Source organism: Macaca fascicularis, chromosome 14, assembly GCF_037993035.2.
Source record: "Macaca fascicularis isolate 582-1 chromosome 14, T2T-MFA8v1.1".
NCBI lineage: Eukaryota > Metazoa > Chordata > Mammalia > Primates > Cercopithecidae > Macaca > Macaca fascicularis.
The window spans coordinates 21,743,883-21,759,375 of record NC_088388.1 but is presented as its reverse complement, the minus strand read 5'-3'; the positions used below and the strand labels follow the sequence as shown (position 1 = coordinate 21,759,375).

Sequence of the window (15,493 nt, the reverse complement as noted above, 5' to 3'; positions counted from 1 at the left end):
CCTCTCCTTCTTCAACCACCAACTACTAAGACACTTTTCTGCCTTCTCAGAAACTTCAGGTCTTGGCTTATAATTTATTTCCCACTCCTCCCTGAAGTCATCCTTGGATACTTTTGCAACATGTAGCTTCTAATTTCATGGCTTCTATATTTTCCCACCTCCCTTACTTGCATGGTTTCCATGCCTAGGAATGTAGCCACACTGTGTAAACCACACTGGATTGAAAAACACTTGCTCTTTCTGATTGCTTTTCCTTCTTTATTTTTATTTATTACTTTTTTTTTTTTTCCCCAGAGATGGGGGTCTCACTTTGTTATCTAGGCTGGTCTTGAACTTGTGGTCTCAAGCAATCCTCCTGCCTGGGCCTCCCAAAGTGCTGGGATTACAGGTGTGAGCCACTCTGCCTAACTGCTTTTCCTTCTTTAACACATGCTCTTGACTTTCTTTCTCTGCCTGAAATGCCCTTTTCACCTCTCTGCTTGTCAAAATCATAAGTATCCTCCAGGATAAATAAAGATATCAACTGTTGATTGAAATCTTCCTAGATCTTTCCAACTGGATGTGACCTCTTTCTTTTTTTAATTCTGTAGCATTTTGTTTATATTCTCCTATGCCACTTTTTACCTTCTCCTATGAGTAATTTTATTGTCTTATTTCTAGGTAGCTACTCCCAGTGCCTAGGCATCTTTCTCCATTCAACAAATATTTATTGAGCAATTACTATATGCCAGGCATTAGGCAAATTTAAGGTTATAAAAAGTGAATAAGATAGGCAGCCTTTCTCAAAAGCTATGCCTCACACAATTCTTTAACATGGCAAATTCTCATTTTATAAAAGAACAAAGGATTAATTTAAAATATGCATGTTTTAAAATACAGATAAATATGGAGAAGAAAAAAAGAGGTCACAGTCTTCCGGACCAGATGGCTATTGTTGACTTATTTAAAAAAGTGAAAACAATATTCCCTGGGATAAGAGAAATTTGGATACAGTTCCACTGGTGATCGTCACTGCTCTCCACTCATCCAGTTCTCAAATGGGGTGTATGTGTGCTACATTTTGTATCATTTGCAGGGGGGGATTTGATTTGGAAAGCAGAGCAATGCCCCTTAGATATGGGGAAGCAGAACATGAATGTCCCATTCCCAGAATGCCCTCATCCCAATCTCCCTAGACCTGTGACAATCAGGCATTAATCACAAAAATATCCCTGGAATCATGGTTGCTGCGGGAAGCCTCTGTAGGTGTCTAGTCTCAGAATAATCACTGTGAATATTGAAGCTATCAGTGACAACTTCCACCAGATGGCGCCAAAGTACATGTAGGACCAGAAGGGATTTGGGTCCTGCAGCCAGACCCACAGCTCTATCAAACCAGCATCACAGGCCCGGGGTCATTTCATTAACCTCTCAATAACGTCACTCGGAATTTTCATTTAATTTTTTAGATTCCACTTACTGCTTTATGACAGCGGTTTTACTGTGCATGTATAGCGCTAAATCATGTTAATAATATAGAAAGATACAAAAAAATGCGGGTTTTTTTTTTTTTGACGGGGTCTTGCTCTAACACCCCAGCTGGAGTGCAGTGGCATGACCACGGCCCACTGCAGCCTTGACCTCCTGGGCTCAAGCAATCCTCCTGCCTCTCCCTCCTGAGTAGTTGGGACTGCAAGCGGGTGCTACCATGCCTGGCTAACTTTGTATTTTTTGTAGAGACGGGGTCTTGCTGTGCTGCCCAGGCTGGTCTCAAACTCTTGGGCTCAAGCGATCCTCTCGCTTAGACCTCCCAAAATGCTGGGATTACAGGCGTGAGCCACCTTGCCTGGCCATAAATGCTTCCATTTCTGCCACGACAACTACTCCACCTGAAGCTCTTCATTTCTTCTTGCATTCCTTCCAGAAAAAAGTTATATACATGCCTGAATATAAGCACCTTCCTTACATGTTTCTCCCTTTTGTTTTTGCATATGCGTAGTTTACCTAAAAGTGATCGTACTTGCCTGCTGTTTTGGACTACGCTTTCATATTAACTAATATCTTGGAGATATTTCCTTACCCATCTATATTGCACCCTCTCACATTCGAATCACTAATCAAATTCCATAATTTATTTCGATTGTGTCTAGCATTTCGCTATGATTAGAAAGAATGCTGTCGCGGAAATTTTTGGCAAACATTGTTGAAAATATCCTATCCACAGAGAGCTTGTTGGACCGAAGGGTACCAGAATTTTCCATTTGATGGATAGTACCAAATTGCCCTCCAGGAATGTTGTACCCTCACCAGAACTGATTATAATAAAACGACTACATATTTGTTAGTTTTATAAGCGACGCGTGGTGTCTTGTTTGGGTTTAAGGATTCTTTAATTATGAATGAGGGTATCTGAGCATTTCACTGCGGAGCCTGACTGGGAAAACACTGCAGCGGTGCGCTGACTCCTCCTGTCCACCAGGAGGCGCGGCCTGGCCGCTCCCGCATGCGCAGTGCGCTCGGTGTCAGACGCCCCGGAGCCCGGTCACCCTCCCCGAGCTCGCTGCTGGCTCGCCCAGACTCGGCCCTGGAGGTAGTGGCTGGCGAATCGGCGCGATCCGACCCGGGCGGAGGTGGCCCGTGCCCCGCGGCATGAGCCGGTGACCGAGCGCGGGGCCGAGCGGGAGGCAGCCGTGGCCGAGGTAAGCGCGGCGCTCCAGGGCGGCGGCCGGGCTGGCGCTGAGGCTAGGGCTCAGGCCTCCCGGGGCCGCGGCTAGGTAGAGACAAGGGCCGAGGGAGCGCGGCCGCGCAGAGGCTTCGTGGAGGCCCGTGGGCTGCGAGAGGCCACCCCCAGCCCCGCCGGGGCCGTGACAATGACTGCCCGCTTTTGGAGCGCTCCGATTTCCACTCCTGCTTCTCCTTCTCCCCCGGCGGCGGCCGTGCTTGCTGCATCTTGGTACCCACCTGTCCTAGCCAACCTTCGCCCCCAGTCCGCTCCTTTCTTTCCTCTGGGGACCCGCCCTCCGCTCTCCGCCCTCCGCCGTGACCCCTCCCTTCCTGCTGCCACCTTCCAGCCAGCCACAGGGATCTGATTACTCCCACGGGGATGTCCTGCGCCTCAGGGCCCGGCGGTGGCCTGCGGCATCCCCTGCGGTGCCGGGAGCCGTGGGACGAGGTGGGGAAGGGGCCAGGGGCGTGTTAGGCCGGGGACTGGGTGGCCGGGGGCGTTTTAGGCCGGGGACTGGGTGGCCGGGAACTAGGTGGCCGTGGGCATGTTAGGCCGGGGACTGGTTGGTCGGGGTCATGTTGGGCCAGGCACTAGGTGGCTGGGGGCGTGTTAGGCAGGGGACTGGGTGGCCGGAGGCCTGTCAGGACGGGGCAGGGGCGTGTTAGACTGCGAACTAGATTGCTGGTGGCATGTTAGGCCAGGGACTAGGTGGCCCGGGGGTGTGTCGGGCTGGGGCCAGGGGCATGTTAGTCTGGGGACTAGGTGGCCAGAAGCACACCGGCTCTGGATTTCAACTTGAAGCCCAGGGGTGTTTGGGGCTTTGTTACATTCGGAGGGAACCAGATCTAAACACACGATTTTGAGAATCAAATATTTGCTTGGTGTTACTAATTGGGCAGTGCTAATCTAGAAAGGTTCTTGACTTACTTGTGTGAAGACGTGGTCTTGAAATATGTCCACTTAAATTCTTCTTGTAAGTCAGGTAAGTGCTCTATGTACTTTAACTGGACTTAGTTTGTAACTTTCGGAACTCAAAGGCTATTCATCTTAATAAAATAGATGATTCAGTTTCCATCATTCACTTTCCCCGACTTCCTGGTTGCATGTGAGGGTATGAATGGATAATCAGTTTTGGGGCCAGACTGCCATGCTTTGAATCCTAGCTTTGGCATTTCCACTTGTGTAATATTGGGCCAGGTGCTTAAACTTTCTGCTGTACTATCCCCATCTGTAAAATGAGGGTAATAATAGCTTGGCTTATAGTGCTATTGTGAAGATTAAATAAGTTAACACTATAAAGTGCTTCAGACAGACCCTGGCATGTAGTAAGTGCTTAGTAAGATTTAGATATTAATTATGTAATGACACACGTTGTCTTATAGTATAATCCCACAATTAAAAGGGTATTGTTTTTAATTGATAATAATTTTTAGGGGCATTTAGCCATAAAATAACTTTAATTATCAAGAATCCTATCAAGTAAGGCAATGAATTGTGGCTTTTCTTGGTTTCGCTTATATTTGGTTCCTCTGTTTTTGGAACAGTTGGGTTAAGATCCAGTGTAGCAGTGGCCCCGGGAGTTCAGCTGTAAGGGCCTTTCTAAAAAGTTTAAGAAGAGGCCAGGCGCGGTGGCTCATGCCTGTAATCCCAACATTTTGGGAGGCCAAAGTGGGTGGATCACTTGAGGTCATGAGTTCAAGACCAGCCTGGCCAACATGATGAAACCCCGTCTCTACTAAAAATACAAAAAATTTAGCCGGGTATAGTGGCACACGCTTGTAATCCCAGCTACTCAGGAGGCTGAGGCGGGAGGATTGCTTGAACCCAGGAGGCTGAGGTTGTAGTGAGCTGAGATTGTGCCACTGCACTCCAGCCTGGGTGACAGAGCAAGACTCCATCTCAAAAAAATAAAGAAAGAAAGAAAATAAAAATAAAAAGGTTAAGACGACAAGAGACTGTGACTCAAAACATTGGACTAAGTGGATTGGATATAACCTGAAGCACCAAGGAAAGGTTATTCAGGCAAATTTTAGGAATAAATAATTCCAGGAACAGAAAATGCATCTCATCCTCACCATAGATTGGGGTTAAAAGACTTTTCCAGTGACTCAGTGCTTGACAGCTAGCCAGATGATTCCAGTGTTTTGCAGGGGCAGGTTTGATATGTTTGAAGGCGATAAAGTTTGTAGGGCTGAAATTCTTGTTTTGATCTAGGTTATGGTATTGTATGGAATAAACCTTCATTAGTAGATGATTCGTTTCAGTCTGTCATCTTCCTGGGCTTTTAACTTCTTGGTGGTAGGGAGCAGTCTCATTGGACAGACACATTATGACTTGTTTCCTTGGATGATGGTTTGGAGATATTCCATCTCTCTGTGCTTTGGCATGTGAAAACTGTTCTGGGAGGATGGCTTCTGTGTGTTACAGGGATGAGGTTGGAGTGTCCTGAGTCAGGAGCACTGTCACTTCAGTCTAGCCCAGCAGTTTTACAAAAGGGGTCCAATGTAGCACAGGTTTATAAAGGCAGGGGTGCAGGCTGGGCGCAGTGGCTCAAGCCTGTAATCCCAGCACTTTGGGAGACTGAGGTGGGTGGATTACCTGAAGTCAGGAGTTCAAGACCAGCCTGGCCAACTTGGCGAAACCCCGCCTCTACTACAAAATACAAAAAATTAGCCGGGCGTGGTGGGCGCCTCTAATCCCAGTGACTTGGGAGGCTGAGGCACAAGAATCGCTTGAACCCAGGAGGTGGAGGTTGCAGTGAGCCGAGGTGGCACCACCGTACTCCAGCCTGGGCAGCAGAGAGAGACTCTGTCTCAAAAAAAAAAAAAAAAAAAAAAAAAAAAAAAAAAAAAAAAGGCAGGAGTAGGGAGAGTAATGGTTCTCTTTGGATGTGTTTGCGTATGATGGATGGTTGGAGAGGAGAGTGTTCAGGGGTGGGTACAGAAAATTCAGAGTCTGTGGAAATATCTAGTTAATCCCCCTCCTCTTTTGGAAATTCCTTCCTATTTAGGAAAGATAATAGTAAGAGGCCATCACATATAATAACTCAAAACTTATTTCTAAACCGTGTGCACCTATGGAACTGGGAAGGATAGAGACATTTGTTCATTCAACAAATATTTATGTTTATATTAAATATGCACTCCAGGCTGGAGTGAAGTGACGCAGTCATAGCCCACTGCAGCCTCAACCTCCTGGGTTCAAGAAACCCTCCCACCTCAGCCTCCCAAGGAGCTGGGAGTATAGTCGTGCACCTGACTAATTTTTGTATTTTTTAGTAGAGACAGGCTCTCGCTATGTTGCCCAGGCTGGTCTCAAACTACTGGACTCAGGCGATCCTTCCGCCTCAGCCTCCCAAAGTGCTGGGATTATAGGTGTGAGCCACTGCACCTGGCTTAAGTATATGTTCTAGATTTGGTATTAGATGCTAGGAATACTGAGCAGAGATGAACTACTGATTACAGGAAAAATCACAACCAGTAGAGGAGACAGACTTGCAAATACTTAACCAATTCATAAAATGTGGCAGGTGCTAGAATGAAGTGTATAAAAGGTGATGTGGGTGCTCTCAGGGAAGACCCTCTCTCTGTAAAGCACTTCTTAGTAAGGGGCTTTTCCCCTTTCTTTTCTCATCCTTTCCCTTTCATTTCTTTTATTGTTTATTGCACCTCAAGTGCTTGCCGTATCTCTCAGCTTTTATTCCTTGGAGTTTGAAACAGATGTGTGGGAGTTTGCTTAGCTTGTGTCGACACACTTCACAAGCGTGGAGGAGTTTACGTGTCTGGGGGTGTCCCTCAGCCAGTGTGGGGTGGGCTTTGGTGGGTGAATGATGTGGCTTTCCATCCTCCAAAGGGACAGCTCTGAGTTGTGTTCTCCATGCTTCTCCAGAGGGATCATAGAAGGACTGGGCACTGTGGCCTAGCTCAGTCTGGTAACCAGCTCAGGTGTGCACCCTTCTGACTCCTCTCCTTACTTCCTCAATCTGGCTTTCTGGATTCACCTTTTGCAAGACACTTGCACCCAAGTTGTTTTCTCTTAGTTTGGCAGAGCACAAACCAAGACTGTTGGTACTAGAAGTGGCTTTAGAAAGCAGTGTGAGATAGTATTGTTAAACTGGAATTACTCAACCTCAGTTGGCAACAAGGACCCCTTTACTAGTATTAATTTAGGTGTTGGTAACCCCTGGTACTCTCTAACATCACAGTTGTAGTAAGACTGTCCCCAGCAGTGGGTTGGGATGAGACTCAGGTGGAAGGAAAAGCATTGGCTAGTATGGTAGCTCTAGCACTTGAGCAGTGTATGGACAATGGTAATGATAAGGATAGTGCAGTTGACTGACTCTTGTTATCTTCCTTAGAAGCCTTGGGGTAAGAGAATGCCACACCCAGATCAGCCAGACATGAACTCAGGGTACACTGTGAAAGACAGAAGGCTCTCTGGCCACATCTCCTGCAGCTGGAGGGTGGGCTCTTTTGAAGGTCAGGCACAGAATTTGATTATACTTGTGGCAGAACTGCAAAGGAAGCTGAATGCACAGCTTTGACAGGTTGCCTCTGCTAAATCAGGGCAATGGTAGCAAGATGTGAGACCCTGAGACCTGGATGGAGATATTTGGGTAGAGGCACAGAGAACTTTGAATTCCCAGATTTTCTTAGATCCCTTGGACCAGTAGAGGTATGCACCTCTCTGATGCAGAGGACAGCAGTCTGTTCTTGCCTGGACACCGTGCAGAGCTCTCACTTGAGGCAGATGCCTCACCATATGATCCTTGTCCTCCTCAAGATCTCCCTCCTCCCCCGCTCAGATCTCAGCATTGCCTGAGCAGGAAAGCAGTTTCTCCAGGAGTTGCAGGACCTGGCTAATATGGACCAGCAGAAACGGCAAACACAATGAATGGCAGGGAGAATCTTAAGGGTATTGGACCAAAGGTGGGGGTATTGGTGGACTATAAAGCTGGAGAGGAGAGAGCCTGTTGACAGCTGAGCATTCTTTCATGATTCAGGATTTGGTGACCCAGCAAGGACAGCTGGAGCCAGTCTTGGTATGTGGCTGGGCAGGCTTCTCGAAGCTTGGACACAACAATGACCCATACCAGTGGTTTGCAACCAGGGCTGATTTTGCCTCCCCGAGGGATATTTGGCAATGTCTGGATATATTTTTGGTTGTTACAGCTGGGGGTTGCTTCTGGCTTCTACTGAATGGGGATGCTATTCAACCACCTCCAGTGTACAGAACAGCTCCTCACAAAAAAGAGTTATGTAGCCTAAAATGTCTTAGTGCTAAGGTCAAGACATTTTGGACTGCAATAAATGAGGTGGAGGCATCAGAACTATCTTGGCAGAGTATTGAGGAAGAAATCACCTGCACCTCCTGCCTGTGTTCCTGGGAGGGCCTATTCCTTTCACTCTGCTAATATGGAATGCCCAGTGAGGGGACCTGCATCTTTGAGAAGCTCAGTGTTGGCTGCCCTCTGTAGGATAAGATTGACCTTAGGAGATGTTACTATGGAACTGGGTTCCCAAGTATCAATGAGGATGATAGGATTCTGAGATAGTGGAGGCCAGATGGTAGTAGTTAACCATCAGAGACAAGATAGAGATAGTGCCCAGAATGGGCAGCAAGGCTGGACTCACAACTGGGGATTCTTGACCCATTCTGATGCGAATAGAGCATGATGTTTCTAAGACGGGCAGCTAGCCATGGTGCTGCTTGACTTGTATCATCAGTTAAAAAAAATATTAAGAGCTGGCAAGTAGAAGATTGATGTCAGCTGCTACAATGGAACAATCACTGTCTCTCACCTCATTTTCAGATATGAGCCACTTCTTAGACCCACATCCCATGAATTGAAGGGGAGGCTGGATCTCTTTTGGGAAAGATCTTGTAACATTCCTGCACGTATAGGCAGACATTCTCCCATCCTTCCTCAAGGGAACTGCAGATCTTTATCAGAATAGCTGTATAGCAAAGAAAGTATAATATTTACACCTTTATAGGGCTGTTGAATACAGGGTCTGGACTGATAACAGTACCAGGCAACCCTCAACCAATAGCAGATAGGTGTTGCAGATAGATGCTCTAGCCTCCCATCCTGCTTAGCGACCAGCTGTAGTCTAAATGAGTCTTCAGAGGGCCCCTGGTAGCCTTAGGAGCCCCTGTTGCCCACTGCAGTAACCAGCCTAAGAACACACTCTTTATTGGCTTTGCCCTGTTGCCTGTCTCCTTGGTCCCTCACTGTGGCTTTCTGAGATCACCTCTCAAGTAAGTAGACTATTTGCACTCCTGTCTTTGTCACTCTTTTTTTTCTTTTTTGCATGGGTCTGGGGTGTGAGGGGACTCAAACTATGACAGGTAGCAAGCAAAATGTGATATGTAAGACTAACATAGTGGGTATCAGCTCCCTCTTCCTTCTGCTGAGGCCACTTGGGACTCTGGAGTCAGTTCCTGTGGTTCCATATCTCCTCCAACAATACTTGGTGGTGTCTGACTCTGAATTTGCCTGTGCTGTTGGGTATACATTTCATTGTGGTTTTATTTTCCGTGACCATTAATGAGACTAAACATCTTTTTATATGTTTATGTGCCCTTTTTGCCTTGTCTGTGAAATTCCTGTTTAAGTATGTTTTCTGTTTTTTGTTTTGTTTTGTTTTTGTTTTTTTCTTGTTGCTTCGTACAGTTGTTTATTCTGGTTGCAAGTCCCTATTGGTTATATGTGCTGGAAATATATTCTTCAGGCTTGCAGCTTGTCTTTTTACTTCCTTATTGTGTTTTTGATGGAAAATTCTTAATGGTTTGTGCTTTTTGTATTTTGTTTTGGAAATCATTCTCTGCCAGATGTCGATATTCTCTATTGTGGTCTAAATATTTTATAGTTTTTCCTTTTACATTTAGTTTTAAGATCTACCTTGAATAGATTTTTCTCCCCTTTGGCTACTTTTAATATTCTTCTTTAAGTTTCTTTTTAGCGGTTTGGCTTTGATACATCTAAGTAGCATTTTCCTTTTTTTTTTTGTTTTTTTTGAGACGGAGTCTCCCTGTCTCCCAGGCTGGAGTGCAGTGACGCAATCTCAGCTCACTGCAAGCTCTGCCTCCCGGGTTCACGCCATTCTCCTACCTCAGCCTCCTGAGTAGCTGGGACTATAGGCGCCCGCCACCACGCCCAGCTAATTTTTTGTATTTTTAGTAGAGACGGGGTTTCACTATGTTAGCCAGGATGGTCTTGATCTCCTGACCTCATGATCCGCCCGCCTCGGCCTGGCCTCCCAAAGTGCTGGGATTACAGGTGTGAGCCACCATGCCCGTCACCATTTTCTTTACATATATATTCTGCTCTGAGTTGAGCATCTTGAGTCTGTGAATTGGTATATTTTATCACTTTTGGAAAAACTTAACAAAACACAGTTGGATTATCATATCTGCTTCTGCATTCAGTCTGTTGCAGTGTCATGCATCATGTAGCCTTTGGAAAATGGAAGTGAGTAAAGCAACTGTCAGTATTAAACCAGTATAAACTGTTTGAAAGGGCCTGGGGTGCCTGAAGCATACTTCAAGAACCACTGTTCTAGGGTTTTGGTATGATGCATGTGCTGGCCTCCTAAAATGAGCTTTGGAGTGTTTCCTCTTTTTTTTCTGAACTCTGGAATAATTTGTGGGAAATTGGAATTATTATTTCTTGAATATTTGGTAGAACTTGGAAAATTTTCTGGGCCTGGAATTTTCTTTATAGGGAGACTTTTAAACTTTTGGTTCAGTTTCTTTAATGTTATAGAACTACTCAGAGTTGCTGTTTGTCCTTGAGATGCTTTTGGTAAGTATATTTTAAAATAATTTTTCCATGTTATCTGAGTTTTCAAATGTAGTGGCATAAGTTCATTGATATCATCTTATCTTTTAAATATATGCAGCAGTTAGAGTTATGTTCCCCTTTTCAGGTATTTATTTGCACCTTTTTCCTTGAACTCTTGATTAATCTTACCAGAATTTTATTAGTCTGTTTTTAAAAAAACAACTTTTACACTTTGGGAGGCTGAGGCAGGCGAATCACGAGGTCAGGAGATTGATACCATCCTGGCTAACATGATGAAACCCCGTCTCTACTAAAAAATACAAAAAAATTAGCTGGGCGTGGTGGTGGGTGCCTGTAGTCCCAGCTACTCGGGAGCCTGTGGCAGGAGAATGGTGTGAACCCGGGAGGCGGAGCTGGCAGTGAGCTGAGATCACACTACTGCACTCCAGCCTGGGCGACAGAGCGAGACTGTGTCTCAAGAAAAACAAAACACAAAAACAAAAAAACAACTTTTAGCCTTGTTGACTATTTCTATTTTGTTTTTAAATGAATTTCTGTGCTTTTATTTATTATTTTCTTCTGTTATCTTTGGTTTTATTTTGTTGTGGTATGTCTTTTTTATAGTTAATCTGCAACTCATGAAGATTTGTAAAGCTCATGTTTGAATACAGTGTTTGTTCCCTTAACCTTAATTTTGTTATATATGGAAACTAATTTTCAAACTATGAAGAACCCATTATTGAGTGGTATAATTGATCTAGTAGGTTATGGCCAGAATTTTTTAAAAAGCAATAGAATAACAGAGTAGAAAAATGGAGGGTTCATTGCATGTTCTGTGGCTAACACTGTGTACTCATAGTACATAGCTTAAATATTGTTTTGTGAAACTTTATTTAAAATGTCTATAGACACACATATATATATTTGTCTACATTGGGCCACAATATAACTTGTATTTCTTACTGTCAATTTTAGTTTAAAAAAAGTTTTGAAAAACACTATTAAAGGGTAGTTTGTCTAATATTAATAAAGGTTTCAAACCAGATGGTACAAAATACGTGAGGAGCTTGCTTTTACATGACCTATTCTGTGGCCCTATTTTAGACTTACTGATAACAGCCTCCAGTGGTGGGGCCAAGGAATCTGTTTTAACAAACTCTTGTGCTTCTTACCCTTCAGGTGTTGGGGAACCACAGATTCAAGTATATACATAGACCTTGAGAGCTTCTTGGGAAATTTTAACATAGGCCAGTGGAGGGCAGCTCCTTGCATGCATTTGTCCCAAAACCTCCTGTCTGCACACTCCAGGAAGGATATGCAGAATGACAAGCAAGCCATACTGTAGGGTGGGCCTGGAGCTGGTAGGGGATGGGAGCAGGCAGGAATGTTCTGCTGTTAGAATGATAGCAAAAGTGAAATTGCTGTCATGCCCACATTTCTGTCATAAAGCGATTAGAATATATTGAGTGACTGATGTATGATGTATATACTCCAAAGATGATCATGTTTTAAGCTCAAAATGTATGAATTTTCATATGTTAGTCAGTGACAAGCAAATTCCTTGTTACGTTCCAGTTTCTGGTCTCAGAGAGATATGACTTGAAATCATTTATGACCGTTTAGCATATTTTACCCAAAAAACTGACAGTGATTGTGACATTCAAGGCTTGGTAATACTCAGCTAGTTAGGCAGGAAGCAGTTTACCACGTGGGCAGTGATGGGGAGAGCTCCATTTATCCGAAGTAAAAATGGTTGATGAACTCTAAGATGGTCTGTGAGCTTTTCAGTTACTTCCCATTATATTAATAGGTTTCTTAGAAGATCCGTGAGTAGAATGATACCATTTTGTTATTTTATGTTATGTTATGTTTTGTTATGTTGTGTTATGTTATGTTATGTTATATTTTTTGAGACAGAGGCTTGTTGTGTTGCCCAGGCTGTAGTATAGTGGCATGATCTCGGCTCACTGCAACCTCCGCCTCTCAGGTTTAAGTGACTCTCTTGCCTCAGCCTCCCAAGTAGCTGGGATTACAGGCGCCCGCCATCATGCCTGGCTAATTTTTGTATTTTTGGTAGAGACGGAGTTTCACCAGGTTGGCTAGGCTGGTCTTGAACTCCTGATCTCAGGTGATCCGTCTGCCTTGGCCTCCCAAAGTGCTGGGATTATAAGCATGAGCCACTGTGCCCAGCTTTTTTGTGGATTGGGATTTTGACATGCAGAATGTCAAAATAGTTTGTTGAGTAACATGGTAAGTCTGTGGCAGATGACGTAGCCACACTCAAGGCTCTGCCCTCCGCAAACAGTATCTGGGAATCACAGAGGAGAAGTTTGTTTGGTAAGGATCTTAAAATGTGGTCTACATGGGAACTCTATGTTTTTAGCTGAGGACTAAAAATTTTCTTTACATCTCAGTCAATAATGCTTATTGGCTGTTTTATTTATCTATTGCTGTGTAAGAAACCACCCCAAAATTTAGAGGCTTAAAACAACAACAATCATTTGTTTGCTCATGATTACGGAATCTGCGCAGAGCTTGGTGGAGATGGCTCATCTCTTCCCTAATGGTTTTGACTGGGATCTCTGTGTCCGCTAGGGTAGGTTGCCTTTCACTGGCAGCTCAGCTTCCTTAGAGCATGGCAGCTGGATTCGAAGAGTGCAAAGGCAGATGCTATAGGGCCTCTCAAGTCCTGTGCTCAGAAATCCCAGAACATCACTTCAGCCACATTTTCTTGGTCAAAGCAAATCATAAAGCTAGCCTAGATTCATGAGGAGGGGACGTGGATTCTACATTTTGTTTGGAGAAGTGCCACGCAAATTCAGAGATGGAAAGAATTGTTGGTGTTCATCTTTGTAAATGAATCTGCCACATTGGCCCTTTTCCTCCCTTTCTCCCTTCTCTCTTTCTCTTCCTCTTCCTCCCTCCCTTTGTCTCTCCTGCCCCATCCTTTCTTCATTTCTTCCATTCATCTAAATGCAACTATCACCTTCATTATAAATCATCACTATATGTTTTATTTAAACGTGAAAGATTAATTTTTTTTCTTGTTGATACCCTTTTGTACTTTATTGATACTTTCCTAGTGGTGTTTTTACATTCTACCTTTTGTTATAGTTTTGTGTTCTCTCCCTCATTAGAGTGGGGTCTTTACTTTCATCTTTATTTTCTTCACAGTGCATCGTGGGTGCTCAATAATGGTTTGAATGAATAAGTGAATGAAAACAGATTTTTTTTTTTTTTTGGACACAGAGTGTCGCTCTGTCACCTGGGCTGGAGTGCAGTGGCATGATCTCAGCTCATCGCAACCTCCACCTCCTGGATTCAAGCAATTTTCCTGCCTCAGCCTCCCAAGTAGCTGGGATTACAGGTGTATGCCACTATGCCTGGCTAATTTTTGTATTTTTAGTAGAGACGGGTTTTGCCATGTTGGTCAGGCTGATCTCGAACTCCTGACCTCAGGTGATCCACCCACCTCGGCCTCTCAAGGTGCTGGGATTATAGGCATGAGCTACCGCACCAGGCTAAAAACAGATTTTGGAATAATGAAGCATCAGTTTGTCCAGTTAAATCATTATTTTACATTAAGCAAGTGTTTTGAAATAAAATAACTGTCTTTTGCTATTCCACTTTTGATTTTTCTGCCTTGGTCCGAGCCCTCATTCCCAGAGTCCCACATTTGCCAGCTTCTGCTTTAGGCGAATGTGTATTGATAGGGTATAATAATATTTTATATTATGAATTAATATTTATGTTAAATATATGCAGTATTAAATATTAAATAAATTATATATGATGTATATTCATATATCTAGATATATATTTCTAAATGTTTTATTATTATTATTATACTTTAAGTTCTAGGGTACATGTGCATAACGTGCTGGTTTGTTACATATGTATACTTGTGCCATGTTGGTGTGCTGCACCCATCAACTCATCAGCACCCATCAACTCGTCCTTTACATCAGGTATAACTCCCAATGCAATCCCTCCCCCCTCCCCCTCCCCCCTCCCCCCTCCCCATAATAGGCCCCGGTGTGTAATGTTCCCTGTCCCGAGTCCAAGTGATCTCATTGTTCAGTTCCCACCTATGAGTGAGAACATGCGGTGTTTGGTTCTGGTTCTCTGTTCTTGCGATAGTTTGCTGAGAATGATGGTTTCCAGCTGCATCCATGTCCCTACAAAGGACACAAACTCATCTTTTTTATGGCTGCATAGTATTCCATGGTGTATATGTGCCACATTTTCTTAATCCAGTCTGTCACTGATGGACATTTGGGTTGATTACAATTCTTTGCTATTGTGAATAGTGCCGCAAAGAACATACATGTGCATGTGTCTTTATAGCAGCATGATTTATAATCCTTTGGGTATATACTCAGTAATGGGATGGCTGGGTCATATGGTACTTCTAGTTCTAGATCCTTGAGGAATCGCCATACTGTTTTCCATAATGGTTGAACTAGTTTACAATCCCACCAACAGTGTAAAAGTGTTCCTATTTCTCCACATCCTCTCCAGCACCTGTTGTTTCCTGACTTTTTAATGATTGCCATTCTAACTGGTGTGAGATAGTATCTCATTGTGGTTTTGATTTGCATTTCTCTGATGGCCATGTTTATAAGAAGTGTTCAAAATCCCTTTTCGTTATTTCACCACACCACTTTAGGGAAAGAAATAGGTACATTAAAAGTCAAGGCTGGGCGCGGTGGCTTATGCCTGTAATCCTAGCATTTTGGGAGGCCGAGGCAGGCTGATAGCTTGAGCTCAGGAGTTCAAGACCAGCCTGGGCAACATGGCAAGACTCCTTCTCTACTAAAAATACAAAAAATTATCTGGGCATGGTGGTCGCAGTTATTTGGGAGGCTAAGGTGGGAGGATCGCTTGAGCCTAAGGGGGTGGAGGTTGCAGTGAGCTGAGATTGTACCACTGCACTCCAGCCTGAGTGACAGAGTGAGACCCTTTCTCAAAAAAAAAAAAAAAGTTGAATAGTCTTTTCAAGT

General features: G+C 44.1%; 2 protein-coding genes across 7 annotated transcripts in view; both read left to right on the top strand.

The window, feature by feature from the left end:
* The window catches only part of ACCS (1-aminocyclopropane-1-carboxylate synthase homolog (inactive)), a 29,645-nt gene extending 27,313 nt beyond the window's left edge, over positions 1 to 2,332 (top strand). For both annotated transcript variants that reach the window (XM_074013894.1, XM_065528279.2), the window contains one exon: positions 880 to 2,332. In XM_074013894.1, coding sequence (XP_073869995.1) covers positions 880 to 1,005 — 126 coding nt within the window. In that variant the 3' untranslated portion in view covers positions 1,006 to 2,332. The remainder of the gene's footprint in view (positions 1 to 879) is intronic.
* Positions 2,333 to 2,503: 171 nt separating this feature from the next.
* The window catches only part of EXT2 (exostosin glycosyltransferase 2), a 206,904-nt gene continuing 193,914 nt past the window's right edge, over positions 2,504 to 15,493 (top strand). For 2 of the 5 annotated variants that reach the window (XM_065528278.2, XM_065528277.1), the window contains exons 1-2: positions 2,504 to 2,678; positions 14,346 to 14,458. In XM_065528278.2, coding sequence (XP_065384350.1) covers positions 14,357 to 14,458 — 102 coding nt within the window. In that variant the 5' untranslated portion in view covers positions 2,504 to 2,678; positions 14,346 to 14,356. Of the gene's footprint in view, positions 2,679 to 3,029; positions 3,152 to 14,345; positions 14,459 to 15,493 lie in introns of those variants that run through there. The other 3 variants (XM_074013872.1, XM_015434882.3, XM_015434881.3) reach the window with 2 other exon arrangements.